The 15872-nt window shown below is 27.7% G+C and overlaps 1 protein-coding gene across 1 annotated transcript; it reads right to left on the bottom strand.

Annotated features, from left to right (window-relative positions):
- Nucleotides 1–3873: 3873 nt before the first annotated feature.
- On the bottom strand, nt 3874–9599 carry LOC107453221 (uncharacterized). Its single transcript, XM_016069953.3, has 2 exons — nt 9134–9599; nt 3874–5378 (listed from the first exon to the last, which is right to left on the bottom strand). Exon 2 carries the CDS (start codon nt 5370–5372, stop codon nt 3957–3959), a length of 1416 nt encoding a protein of 471 aa, XP_015925439.2. The 5' UTR covers nt 5373–5378; nt 9134–9599; the 3' UTR covers nt 3874–3956.
- Between the last annotated feature and the right edge of the window lie 6273 nt (nt 9600–15872).

The following is a 15872-nucleotide window of genomic DNA, read 5'->3' as shown; positions in this document are numbered from 1 at the left end:
TGTCAAAAATGATGATGACGTCCATGATGAATAACATGATGGGTGACGGAATGAGTGGGGGTAACTCGATGCTACCTGGTGGCATGATGCCCCTAAACTCCCTCCTCGTAGCTATGATGAAAAATGATCCCAGTATGCCTCTGCCCATGACGAATAATGATCTACCCTTTACCTACAAGAATTTTGCATCGAAAGATGGATCGAAGAAAGACCAGATTGCACCTCGATCGTCTTTGGCTGATGAGATTCTGGATGCTGTTGAAAGGTCTTCCTTAAAGAAGCATGTTATGGGAATTTTAAATGGAATTTTAGGTATTAAAGCTAAGCCGGTTTAGGTATTGAGCATTAATTCCGATTTTATCATAGAACAAATAGGGTTTTCAGAGCCCAACAATCAAATTTATGATCAAATCACCATGTAAACAAAGAGCAGAATATATGTTGCAACAGCATTTTTAGTACTTAGTAAAACTCTAAATAAGACATGCACATTGAGGGTCACAAAGATTATTTCAAATTTTTGACACTAATCCATTATGGGATACCTGCAAGGGACGTAGTGTAGGTATTTTGATCTTGATTGGTTGTTGAAACGTGGTATTTATTTACGTTAGCAACTACTCTTTCCATTCTATTTCGAGTAAGCCAAGCCCATCAACTACCGATTCACTTAAGTGACGCAGCCTATATTCTTTTTTTTCCCACAAAGATTTCAATTCTTTCCCAATATATTTACACAAATATTTAACACAAAGACAGGCACGAAACCATGCAGAACATAAACATACTTATTATTAATCGAATTTTGCCAGGAATACAACACAAAAATATATTACAGTTATAATAAAATACATAAACAAACGATAAATCAAAGTTAAGTAAAAGAGGCAGACGAGAAAGAATTATATGTTCAACAAATTCGATGGGCGATACGGATTTGTATTTAATTAACTCAACATTGATTAACATTCTAAGTTATGTAGAAACTTAGCACAACTTTAATACGCGACTTTGCTGATGAAGATTAGCTGGCGCTGACGTCATAGGTCACGTATGTAGGTATGGTTTGTCTTTTTCTGGAAGTGCAATTACCCTATTGAGCTCAAAAGCGGGGTTAAAATAGTCTGACACTAGTTTTCTAAAGGTATAGTTTAAAAGAATTCCATAGACAAATAAACTGAAATTTTTGGCAAGTCATTGGACATTGATTAAAGAATATTATATATTAAAAAATTGATGAAATATCGGTTCCTGATCTTTAACCGGAATATTCGTTTCCACATTTGTTGTAAGTTTATTTGGCACCTAATCTAAAATTAATTGTTGTAACTCATTCTTTAAAACGTTAGGAACACTAGGATATATGTTAACTTCAACCTCATCAGATGTAGTAAGATCGATTGGCAAAATGGACAAATAGTTTACTTCATCAAAACACTGAATTTTATTTTTTTTTTATCGAGATACCCTTTTCATTGATAATTGTTTTACCCTGCATCAAAACATTAAGGCCTATAATAGCATTATAAGGCATCACGTCATTTTCTACAACACATATTTCTGCCAAAACATTTGAAATCAGCAATTTCAATATTTTCTTTGAAATAACCTAACGGAGTCACTATTGGTTTAACAAATCCGTTTAGAGAAGAATTGATTGGAAATAGTTCTTTAGAGTTTAAATTATTAAAAACTGATCTTCTGATTAAAATGGCTTGATTTCCTGCATCAACTAAGGATTTCACAGTTAAGTTATCAATTATTACCATTTTAAACAATTTTAGCTCTACACTAACATTTAAAGTAGCAATTTCCATTTTTGCATTTAATTTTGGACATTCAGAAGCTTAGTGCCCAAGCACTTCACATTTAAAACACTATAAGCCCTTATATTTGTGTATGCAATATTTTGAAATATGATTTTTTGAACCACAATTGTAACAAATACCATTATTGAAAGTTTCATCACTATTATTATATTATATTTTTTCATTATTATATTCATATTTATTTATATTTATTTGCAGTTATATTTATTTGCATTTATATTTATTTGTATTTCTATTTGTAACATCTTTTCATACATTAAACTTATCAGCATATTTTGTTTTTGTTCTATCATCAGAATTATATTTACTGTCAAAGTCAAGTTTTGTTTTGATTTTATCGAAAGTACTTTTACTCTTTGCAGAATCACTTTTCATTATTTCACAAATTTCAAGTTTTTCCTTAAATGTGGACAAATTTTTGCAATCATACAAAACAATTTTGTTTTCACGTTTTTCGTTAATCCCCTTAATTACATAATGCTTAAAAGCCGATTCAGAAACCTACATTTTACGTTTACTTAAAAGATCACTCAAATTAACAGGATAAATTTCGAATAAAAATTAGTAAATTAAAGCTTCTTTTAATTTTTGAAATGAATTTATTTCTGGCATAGTTCTGACAAATAAAGAGGCGTTACCATTGACAAAAATAAATTTTTGTAAATCAGACAAAATAAATAATTTATAAATACTTTTGAAATCAACAATATTTTCATGTGATTCTGCATTGAACTTAGAAATAGTACTTCCGATATCAGAATAATTAATAGCAACATTTTGAAATTCAAAATGTTTACAAGAATTATTTTTATCACTTATACAAAAATCAAGATTTTTATTTTCAATATTGCTCTGCGTTGAAAAATCACTTTAATTCTTTTCATTTATCACATTTTGATTAGCATGCTTCGAATTTTCGTTTTCACTTACTTGGCTATTTATTTCTTCTTCTGATTCCAGAGCTAGACGCGTTGGCATTGTTCGCAAGCTCTGTAAGTTGGTTTAAATTCAATAAAAAGGTCAAAATGTTTTAGCTACATCTGTTTTATTACCTTCGAATGAAACATTGAGAATGTTAGAAACAGCTTTTTTTTCGCTAAGTGTGATTTTTTAAAAATATTCCTTTAATTTATTTTTAAATTCTTCGCTTTCAATTGAGAAACCAAAACCATTAAAATTTATTAATCGTTTTCGATTAGAACGATCAACTTCTTAATCACATATGAATTTATGCAGAAGTTTTATTTTATCTGTTTTATAATTCCTCAACGCAATATTTACTTCTTTAATATCATTTAAAATAATTTTTTTAATGAATTAAAGTCCACGTATCTCTTTTATAGTTGAGATGAAATATCCTTAAGATATTAATGGACAAAAATCGCAAGTTTCAGCAGAACATCATTCGCTTACTTGCTGTTCGTTAGAAATAAATATAATTTGATGAAAATCAAGTCATTTCAAATTAATTTAGTAAATCTAAGTTGATCATATTCATTTAAATTTCAATCCAATTTCTACACGATCCAACTTCTGAATTTGTGTTTTATATAATCAGTCCAAAGAAGTAATTGCGTTTGCTTAAATCTTCACGGGATAATTTCCTCCCTGTTAACCTCTCTCCTCATTTATTTAGTAGCTAATTAAAATTTTTGAATAAATATATTTTGTTCCATTTTATTCCTTAAAATGCATTCCATTGAATCCTATAATTAAATTTTAACATTTATTAATTTATTGAAAGGAGAATCCCTTTCCATTTGAGGAGAGGAGAATATCAGGGCTAAAGAGAATAGATTCTCTTTAGTTTCCTTATTCTGTCAAATGTGATGTGCGTGACACTTTTGTATCAGACCAGACCCATCCATTCGTAACGCTGAATCTAAGTCAAATATAGTGTAAAGAATGTAAATTGTGCTAAAATTTTGACTGTTATTAACGAAAAAGGTAGGATAACATTGGAAAAAAATTCACTCATAATTTTTCGACCAGAGGAAATACAAAAATAAACTCTCGTTGTATGAAAAGAATGAAAGTAATGTTCGTCGTTTAGGCAAGGGTTTATTATTGCAAAATACATGTTCGATCATGAAAGAATGGTTTTTAAAATAAATTAAGAAATGTTAGCTAAGTCGGTGTTCTATTTGCCAAAAATAAAATTAATTTTTGACTGGAAATGGAAGAACTGTCTCTCTCTGAGGAAGAAACGGGTTTTGAAAAACGCAATTTTCCTGCTTCTTCATGATTTTGTTGTTCCTCGTGTATTGCTTTCTTGAGGAAAGGCACAAGAACAGGCGTTCCATGCTTTAAAGCTTCTTTTAACTGCTGCATATCCATGTTAAAATCACTTAAAATGGATCGATTAGGAAGTGCTTTAATGGCATCGTTGAGACTGAATGTGTTTATGTTGCTGTCCTCTGCAACATGATCGGAATGACTGGAATTCTGAAGAACCCAGGTGACTCCTACATTAGAGCTTAGCGTTTCTGACGAGACCTCTTCCACAGATGAAGAAACGTTTCTTGAAGGAAAAGTCGAGCAGTTTGATGAACAGTTTGCTTCAGAATTGTCGAACTTAAATTCAGAATTTTGTTGAACGAAAGAAAATGGCGCATTTCGAACAAACGGTGGGAATTCTTTCAAATGATTAGAAGTTTTATTGAATGATGTATTCGTTTGCTTTCGTAATTGTTCTGATTGTGAATCAGTTATAGGTACGGGGTGAAGTACTATATGAATTTCACGACCATCGTTTTGGACAGCTTGACTCAAAATACTAGCAAGCTCCGATTCTGTACCATGAATTGGCTGTCTAAAGTATACTTGGTGACCTTGTTCATTTTCTTTATTTTCAACTTTTTTAAAGTTTGGATACGTAACAAAGTTACGTAAGTTAGAGGGCGAAACCACTCTATTACCAGCTAAAGGCTTCGAAATCATTCGATCATCGTTTTGATTCGGTACTGGAAAAGCGATTTGTTGCGAGTACCGACCTGCGGTTGATTCATCGGGTTGATTTCCATTATTACCAACATCATTTTCCGGCCAATGAACTACGGGGATGTCTTTAGAACTAGTGTGCATTGAAGGATTGGCAAATCGATGACGTGATTGATAATCAGCCCTTATGAACTGTTGATATGCCACTGGGATAGCGTCCTTTGATGCAGATGTCTGCTTCACAAAACTATCGATGATCAGTGACGGATCTGTTCCGCTGTATTGGTAGCCATGACTAGCTGGATCTGTCTCTCTCAGCCCGTAAGTTGGGTGCACGTATTTAGCGATTCCAAGAGTTTTTGATGCATCGGGATTCAAAGGAAGGACCATCATGGTTGGAATAATTTTTCGCCAGCTCTTGGCTATCTCTTTGGTGACGTCATATGCATACCAATAACGTATAAGACGAACTGGATCCCACATAACGTGCATCATCATTTTCATTATGCCTCTCTTCTGGCGAAGTGAACGAGAAAAGCAAGGTTCTAAGAATGTAGTTGATACTGTCAAAAGTAGTAGAAGATGGTGTTGAAGCAATGTCATCTTTAGCTTTGAAAATAAAAAGATTTTTTTTTAATATTTAATTGCAACTTATTACAATTTAATAAATAACTTTGCCCGTATTTTGAATATGCTTACATTCTTAGTGTTCGATGGGCTTTGAATTAAACAATAGCTTAGGCGTCTAATGGAAATAATAAAGACTTTTTCAAAACGGCAACAGCTTTCTTCGACTTTTGGCAGACAATTTACAAGTAAAATAATTCCTTTTTTTTTTTAAAAAAAAAAAGTCAATTCCTACTTAGCTCAACAAAGAAAAATTTTTATTTTTGTTACTTTTTTATTAAATAATTAAAAATTTTTCTCCCATATAAAACTAATATTTATTAATTAAATTTAATTAATGAATTAATCTTTGAAAAAATGGTTTTAACATCAAGTGCCATCCACTACAAGTTTTAAAAAAATGCATTTGAATTTGAATGGATGAATAAAAAGTACTTTATGAACGATTAAAAATTTGAACAAGATAAATAATTATATAAAGGAGGAATGTGAACTATAGGAATTGGTTCATGTTCTTCATTGAATTTATCTGATACAGCTACTATAAAATAATTAAATGTGCGCAATAAAACAGTTTTTTTGTCAAACAGAGCTATAAGTTAGAAAATATCACTGATGCTATTATTAATATATGTGATAAAACTGAATAGCTTATAGTAAAATTTAAAACAATGACTAACACTTAACCCATCAGAATTTATTATGAATTATTCATCGTTAAATAGGGATGAATTTATTATGTTTCACATGAAAAGAAATGTAATGCTTCGAAAAACTTATATTATTTATAGAAATGTTTTTTATTTTCTTTTAATCTTACTCAATTTTTTTTAACTACGCAAATTGTGATTTATTATTTTGATATTCGAATTTCAGAATGATATAAAAAATCAGTTTTTAAATATANCTACTATCGTCCAAGAAGTTGGACCAAGTTCTTGGATGTTTGTTTACACGATCAAAGCTCAAAGCAAAACAAGTTTCCATCAATATCAATCAATCTCTGTCCAAGAAATTGGATCGTCTAAACAGGCCTTTATAGTAAAATTTAAAACAATGACTAACACTTAACCCATCAGAATTTATTATGAATTATTCATCATTAAATAGGGCTGAATTTATAATGTTTCATATGAAAGGAAATAGTAATGCTTTGAAAAGCTTACATTATTTATAGAAATGTTTTTTATTTTATTTTAATCTTACTCAATTTTTTTTAACTACGCAAATTGTGATTTATTATTTTAATATTTGAATTTCAGAATGATATAAAAAATCAGTTTTTAAACATATATTAGTATAGTTTAAAATTTCTTTTGAATTTAATTAATATTTGCAAATTATAAAACTTTAAAAAATTATATTTAATATCAATAAAATATGCAAATTTTTAATTTTTTTAGCACAAGGACAGTAGTTACAAAGGTTATTAATTATTTTAATTTATAAAAGTCAAGGAAGAACAAATTAAAAGGTTTAGAGCATAAAGTTCCTTTGATGCTATAAAGAAACAATGATCTTCAATGAAGCTTTGTGCCGACAACAATGAATGAATGAAAGAAAAAAATTCATCATCCCTATTTAATGAATGAATTAATATTTGAAAAAATAACTGTATTAATATCAAGTGCCATCTACTACAAGTTTAAAAAACTTGTGTTTGAACCTGACTGGATGAATAAAAAGTATTTTATTAACGATTTAAAATTTGATATAAGGAGAGTATGAACTAACAGTAGGAATTAAAAAAGGAGTGCACCTAACAACAAAACAATCGTTGGTTATATCTGACGTTTTCTAGGTCGAACAGTTTGCTCCAACAGGTCTTCTAATATATTAGCTACCCCACTTCCTCGAAATATAAAATCTCAATTAATTTTAATGAGTACTTTTTATAGTGTTATTTATTAGTTTAGATCAGCAACTCTTGTTCTTTCTATTACCTTTTTATATGCTAACAAGCAGTGATCATTAATTACCCAAACCAAAAGTAATATTTAATTACCTAATTAACTAAATTAAATGAAATATAAATTAATTTTTTTTGGTGAATTTATCAGGCATTAAATAACGTCCGAGGCAAAAAATACGAATTTTGAGATTTTTCTTTTGTTATCATTTCAACGAAAATGATGTCAATTAAACTATTATTCTAATAGCTATTTTCAATTATAATACATTATTTCAGTAATTTTCAATTAAAATGTCTCAATTAATTATAGACAATGCTATTAAAAAAGTAATATTTAAAAGGAGAAAAAAGCTCTATTTTTATTTCAAATAGTCATAAATAAACTCTCCCATTGTACTTAAAGAGATATTGAAACAATTAGGCCTTTTTATTTTTTATTGATTTATTTTTATTTATCTATTTTTATTTATTTATTTTTATTTATTTTTCTTTTTTATTTGCATATTTTTTATCCGCAATCATTTCAACTATTTCTCACAAAAATGGTGCATACATGAAATTCGGCATATAATGATTTTAAATATAATACTTTGATTTTGTGAGAAATTTTTTTTTTATTACATTAAGTATTAAAACTTATGATTTAATTTCTTTAAAGAATAAAATACTGAATATGCATTCTAAATTTTATATTTTTCAAATTTAAAAAAAATTTGTTATAGCAAATAATACTGTCGAAATAGGAAATTATCGAAGCATTTTAATTTAAAATAGAATAATATTTTTTCTTAAAACCCATTAGAGACGTAAATTGTTTAATTGGCAGTGACATAAAAAAAATTTCCTATTAAAAAAAGTTATTATTTTTTTAACTAAATAAATATATTCTTCTGTTAGCTACTACTTGGAATTTCGAAAAGAATCAAAAACATTAAAATCAGAAGAATTCTCACATTTTGCGTGACATATATGTCACGCTAGCTCAAAATATGTCATGAAGCATAAAACTGTAAGTTATAATTTTTTTTTATATTCTTAATTAATAAGAAACTAGAAAAAAAAAATTTTTTTTAAAAATGTTTTAACATGTAGCAAAGCTGATTTGTGCACATTTTTTGTAAATTTATCAAGTGATACAAGAGCACAAAAAAATCGGAGGAAAAGTTTTTTTAGTTAATTAGAAACTAGAAAAAAAAATTTTTTTTAATGTTTTAACAAGTAGCAGAGCTGATTTTTGCACATTTTTTGTAAATTTATCAAGTGATACAGGAGCACAAAAAAATTGTAAAAAAATTTTTTTTAGTTAATTAGAAAATCGAAAAAATTTTTTTTTTCTTAAATGTTTTAACAAGTAGCATAGCTGATTTTTGCAAATTTTTTTGTAAATTTATCAAGTGATGCAAGAGCACAAAAAAATTGGAAATTTTTTTTTTCTTAGTTAATTAAAAACTATAAATTTTTGTTTTAAATGGTTTAACATGTAGCATAGCTGATTTATGCACATTTTCTGCAAATTTATTAAGTGATACAAGAGCACAACAAAATTGAAAATAAATTTTCTTCAGTTAATTGGAAATTAGAAAAAAAAAAACAATTTTCGAAATGTTTTAACGTGTGGCGTAGCTGACTTGTACACATTTTTTGTAAATTTATGAAGTGATACAAAAGCCACCAAAAAAAAATTTGAAAATAATGCAGCCGTTTTTATAAATCATAAATTAAGTTTGAAACTAACTACAATAACAATTCGAATTTTGTAAAATCACACCGAAACAAATATAATTATAAGTAAGAAAATGACTAAAATCTTTTTCACTGTACTTACCTGAGTTTTCTTTTTTCCTTCTTTAATAATATGAGAGTTGTTTTCGTCACATAATCCACAACATATAGTCCTCCCTCATGTTTGTAAAAGTTGTGAAGGTGTTTGGCGACTTAAAATGGGGTCTCGCCTACTGGTAAATAGTAGCTATTTCTTATTTAAGGTTCATTAAAAAACACACAACTTTATATCCGGTCTTTTGTACTTTTTTTCGAAGACGTGGGGCAAAGGAAGAATGTTCCAATTCTGTCCATCACTGTTTCAGTTGAGTAGACCATTTAAAAATTGAGTTGTTTACAATTGAAAATAATGTAACATTCCATTTTGTTTGATTGGAAGAAGGAAGAAAAAATGCGCTCTGTAAATTAAAGAAGTTCGCCAAGAAGAAAAAAAAAAGAAGAAAGAACTAAATTTAAATCAGTGTTGTTATGATGCATGCAGTACCTGGTCAAACTATTAGACGTACTGTAAGATTCTATATAAAATCTTACAGCTTTATTGTTTTTACGAGGCTGAAACCGGTTTACATTTGTTTACGTTCGTGACTCAATTGGATAAATTAGACAATATATAATATAAATTCGACGATTGGACAAATAGGACGATATATTATACAAATATGGAATATTTATTATATCAGGTATTATATTACTTAATAATCAGACTAAATTATTAGACGCACTGTAGTTTTTTAATAGTTACATGTTTCGCACGAGTTTATATGCTAAACCTATATATTTAAACATACACGTAATGGGCTTTTATTCAAAATATTTTTTACATACTTCCTATTTGTATTTATTTTTAACGTATTGCATTACAGTGTTAACCCATTGACACACGAATGTAAACAAGTGCAAACCGGTTTCAGTCACCTGATAATTGAGATTTTACATAGAATCTTACAGCGCATTTAATAATTTGGCAGACTACGAAATAAAAACTTTTATAATTTACGTCAAAAATTTTAGTCAGGCTCAAAGGAAATATTCTTAAACTTAAAATAGAGACAAGTGATAAAAATTTAATATTTGCTATTTTTAGAGGCATGATTAGGAAGTCGTCAAAATTGAAATTTATTTCGATAAAATTGGACAGTTTTTAAACAGTAATATTTTTTCTACCTTCTCAGTATAGTTTAATTGTAGTCATAGTGTAACTTGTAATGTAATTTGACGGAGTTACAAATTGGGTCGGCTGTTTAACGACGGTTATAAAATAAAATAAAGTTTTAGTCACATTTTTAATGAAATTTAATAACATTCCTAAATAGCATCGCAGTTGACCCTCTTTTAAGTCAGAAAACAGTAAAACATTTCGATTGGCTGTAAAATGTAGAGCGTGCGATAAATTTTTTTATTGAAATTTATTTTCAAAAAATTTAAAAATAGTTTTTGCATTATTTTAATTTTTAAAGAAGTTTTATATAAAACAACAAAATATACTCATTTATAACATTAGAAATTTAAATACTTTTCGCAAACAATTACCTATAATTTTTAATTGATATGCAGTGCTGTTTGTAATACCTTTTTAAGAATTTTTTTTTAAATTATCGATGATTTTAAGTTTGTTAATGAAGCATATTATTTTTATATGACAAACTTCTTCTTTACCTAAAATTTCAATGAGTCTCTCGTTTATTAAAATATAAAACTATTTTTTATCCCTTAATCTACATAAAAAGAGTAGTTATTGAACTTTATAATTCATTCTGTTACTAATGAAAGTTTTCATTGCAATTTTTATCACTGTTTACAATGAAATAATATTAATATTGAAAAATAAATCACAATCTTTAGAGTCCGGTTTTATGTTTATTTAATCAAAACCTATGAACGTTATTTAAAAAATAAATAAATAAATCCTTATACGCTAAGATTGAAAGAAAAAAAACCTTTTCTCTGCGTGGTCACGCTTCAAATCCAATTCAATGTCAAAATAAAATTAAAAAAAAGAATAATAATTAAATAATCTTTAAATCGAGAAGGAAATTCGTAAGTGAGGTGAAGATCGCAAAAGAAGATGTCGGTCACGAAAGTGGAATAACGACCTTTTTGTAAATCGAATCGTATTAATATTAAAGGTAATCGAATCGAAACGAATGACCTTTTAATTGTTGGCTTAAGAATTGAACGTGTGAATTTTTGCCGGTTTTAAATGCGTAACAAGGTGAACATTGTCTTTCTGTCTGAACTTCTAAAATAAGCAATATATTTACACTACTCTATAATAATTTAAGACTGTTTTTGCACGGTGTCTGCGCACCTGGAAAGTCATGAAAAATCATGGAAAGTCTTGGATTTCGGTATTGAACAAAATTTGTCATGATTTTAACTATTTTTTATTAAAAGAAAAATCAAGGATTTAGGTCACCGAAAAATCTAATTTTTAAAATAGAATGTAACCCCCCCCCCCAAATACCATGGTGTTCCGATGTTCGAATTTGTAACAAAAACCTCATTCTCAGTCATAGTTTATTAAAATATAAAATGTTTTTATTGTGTTCTTTAAAAATTATGGTGTTCTTTCAAAAAATGAAAGAAAAAACATCATTTCTATAGCGAATTATCTTTTAATCTTCTGTGATTTCAGAATTTTTATAAATTTATTTATTATTTTTATTTTATCAATTTAAAATTCTAGCTGAAGCAAGCCAGTCATTGGCGAATTTTTTTAAATTCCGAAATGAGAACAGAAAAATCACTAGTATTCCTTTCCTTTCGAACGAACAAGAAAAGTATCTTTAGAATATAATTCTACAAAAGAAAAATTTCTTTTTCTACAAAAAGAGAAAAAAAATTTTGCTTTTTTATTTTTTTCAACTATTTAATTGCTTCAACTCTTTCTTTACCCTGTGCTTTAAATTTAAAATCTAAAAATATGAGGATGCAGAGTATAAAAGTTTTGGTTATATCAATCATTTTAATTAATGTTATTATAATGCTTATTTAAATTTATTTCTGTGTTTTCGTCGGAGAAAATAGTAACTTCGTTAAGTCATGAAAAATTCTTGGAACTAGCCATGGATTTGAAAATCTAAAATGCAGCAAATGCCCTGTTTTTGACATTTTTTAAAAAATTTCTAGAGATTATTGCATAAGATTTAGAAGATTGCTGCATAACTTTAGAGGTGTTTAGATCATGCGATTTTCTATACTCATCAATAAAGTTTACGAATGAAAACAAGCATTTGTGAACACCCTATGACATAAATGGAGTGGTATGTTACTCCTCTGAGAATATTAAATTAGCAGAATTAAATTTCGGTCGTATGTTGGCAACAAGATCACATAAGTGACGTCATACTGTGGTAATTTAATTACTGAATTTGTATAAAAGGCATGTATTGTTGAAAATAGTTGTAACTTCGTTATTTCACGTCAATATTCTGTTGTGTTTGGGTGATGTAACCCTTATATGTGTTATATACCCAAACCCTTATATATACTTGATATATATCCTTACCCTTATATATACTCTTACACTTATATGTTACCCTTATATGTTATGTTTATTATAAGTAATTATAATTTCAGTTGCTTGCCTTGGTACTGTGTTTAATAAAAATATTCATTATAGGTGTTGCCACATTCATTCACTATTTACTGAGCATGCTCAGGCAGATTTTTTCGTAAACTTAGTTTAAATATTTATGCACATATTTTTTTAAAAATATTTTTCTTGTCTTACGTTTTCCATTTACTGTACAAAAATATTCAATAAAATAAAGCAAGCAATATTGGTTTAAATAACTTGGAAAATAAATTTGGAATAAATTGGAGCAATTTTTAATTAACAACAAAATAATTGTTTTAACAGATGTGTTAAAAATTGCAGAAGATACGAGCATTTAAAGTAGTTCTCCTACACCACGCATGCGCGGAAAAAAGGAAATAATTAACCTTACAATAAGCCTTACCAATAATTTACATTACAATAAGTCTTACCATACCTTAGCAACCTTACCTTGCAATAAACGTCCATGCACACAAATGTTTATGGTATAAGGGAAGAAGTAAGTCAAAGAAAATATACATTTGAAGGGAATGATCTCTTACAAAGCCGGTGCCATTTTTAATAAATTTTGTTCAATAGAACAAAATTAAATTTATGAGAAACTTTTCATTTAAAACGTTCTTTAAAAAAGTACAAAAACTACTTATATTAAATATTCAAGATATTCAAATCGGACTTTTTTTCATTAATTATTAAAACAATTTGCTGCAAAATTATAAGAAATTTTTTTTTCCTTCCTATTTTTTTTCAGCGCATGCGCGATATACGAAAGGGATTTTAAATGCTTATTATCTCCTGCAATTTTAAACAAATTGTTGAAAATTATAGTTTCGTTGTTAATTAGAAATCGCTTAAAATTTTTTCTTTAATTTTGTAGAATATTTGTGAAGTTACAGCAAAAAAACGTAAGACAAAAGAACTTTTTTTTTTTATAAAAATGTTGATATCGCCATAAATATTTAAGCTACGTTTATAAAATTCTATGCAGTTATTGCAAATAACAACCAAAATAATCGTTGTGAATTCCAAGCTAATTGCAATATTTCAAGACATAGGGTGCTAAAAAATACTTGTTTTGGTTCGTAATTTATTGCCAGTCCCTCATACCTTTGAAAGTTTCAAAATAATCCTTTAAGTATTTCTTGAGAAATTTATAAAATTTCGAAAACTGAATTATATAACATGTATGTGTATATATATTCGTATCTGTATATTTGCTTTGGCAATATTAATACAATATTAAAAAGCACTCCTTATTGTGGATATAATAGAGTGAGCTTATAGCGAGATTATATCTTTTTAAAAGGGCTTAACACTCTAACAATTTATTAAAATTTATAACATTATGTAATCACTGAATTTTATCCTCCACAATTTTTCCTCCGCGAATTATCCTCCACAATCCAACACAAAGAAATCCTCTCTCATTATCAATATAAGAGAAAAATGTGTAGTTCATAAAAGTAATTAAAGGCATGCTAAAAGACAATCTCTGTGCATAATTTTGCTTTCAAAATAAGTTAACTGAAAAAAAATTTTTTTGATAAACAAACTTTCTTTCGATAATTCAAACTGAAAGTTATGAGAAAAAGAACATTTAAAGGCGCATTTAAAAAAAGAAAAAGAAAAAAGCTATTTATTAAAAAACTAATTTTGAAGTTAAAAATCACTTAAAAAATTTATTAATCTCCTCCCCCGAAAAAAAAAGAAAAACTTGTAAACATTTCTCCAGTTGAGAAATGTTTACAAGTAAAAGTAAAAGTAAGTCCTCACAAAATAAATATTTATAATAGTAATCAGAATTAAACCTATAAACGCAGATAGTTTTACCGGGGTGTAATTATTATTTAAACAGTGAATTAATTTTTTTCAAAATGGAATAAGAATTACAAAGCAGTGTTTTTAAGGGATGGAGACTTATTTTTACAAAAAGGGCAAAAAAGAGGGCGCATTTATTGGGATTAAAGGACAAGCAGGGCCGACAGCCCTTCTAAAATCGCTTGGAGAGAACACTGGATATATATATATATATGTATATATATATATATACATATATGTATAAAGTATGGAGAAAACATGGAAAAAGTAATAAAGGTTAATGAAAAGAGAAGAAGAAAATATTTTTAAAAACAGTTTTATTTAAAAAAAATAAAAAAGCCGGTAAACAAAGCAACGAAAGGATATAATCTCGTCATCAGCTCTCACGATTATATCCGTGAAAACGATTTTATCCGAGTGCTTTCGAATACGGCATTAATATAGCCGAAATAAAATATAACAATACATTAGTGCGAGGAGCATCCAAAAAAATTGAAACTAAAACAGAACATATTAAGTAAAAAATACAAAATGAAACACAACAAGTAAGAAAAATACAGAAATAAAAGTGTAAGAAAAACACAGAACAAAACACAAAATGCAATGCACAAAGCGAGCATCGAATTCAAATGAACACACACCCGGTATCTTTCAAAAATGATTTAAAATAATTTCGTTACAAAATTGCCAAATTACAAAATATGAAAATAGAAGCATAAATCGAGGATAGAAAGGAACATTTTTTGGAGCGTTTGATTTGTTTTTGTTTTTTTTTCGCCTTGGATTGAACCCGTAAAAGGTGTGCGCAAGGTAATAATATTATACTGGATAATTCAAAGTTTATAATTTATTTTTAATTATACAATTTAAATGATTTTAGAAAAATTATTAACATTAAAAAAAAAATGAAATTTTTGTAGATTTTTAGATTTGCCCGATTTGGATTCGCACATAGTATTTTTAAAGATATAATCGTGCATTTTCATTGTTTTAATTTTTCAAATTTTTTTTAAAAAATATTTTATTTTAATAATTTTTTTTCTTCTCTTTTTATTAATTTTTGTTACTCTTTCCAAGTTTTCTCTATGTTTTTTTAAACTAATTTTATGAGTTCTATATGCTTGCAGCTTAATGCGCATATTTATTTCTAAATTATTTATTCTATTGTATCTAAAATTTATTTTTTATTATTTTTTGTAAGCAAGACGAAGAGTAATGAAAAATAACACATTTTTCGCTACTAAATAATGTTTTTCAGTCATTTATTTGAATAATGTGTAATAAAAGGGAGGAGTTTGGGAACCATTAGTTAAATTGCCTGCGGAACGGATATAGTGAACTCCCGGTTATAGTGAACCAAAATTTCGGTCCCTTGAAGGTTCACTATAGCGGGGTTTGACTGTAT

This window comes from Parasteatoda tepidariorum, chromosome 6, assembly GCF_043381705.1.
Source record: "Parasteatoda tepidariorum isolate YZ-2023 chromosome 6, CAS_Ptep_4.0, whole genome shotgun sequence".
Taxonomy (NCBI): domain Eukaryota; kingdom Metazoa; phylum Arthropoda; class Arachnida; order Araneae; family Theridiidae; genus Parasteatoda; species Parasteatoda tepidariorum.
The sequence above is the reverse complement of the archived record's forward strand: the minus strand, read 5'-3'. Positions and strand labels throughout refer to the sequence as shown.

Coding starts and splice junctions, on each gene's coding strand:
- LOC107453221 (XM_016069953.3), bottom strand. CDS start 5,372: ATGACATTGCTTCAACACCATCTTCTACTACTTTTGACAGTATCAACT.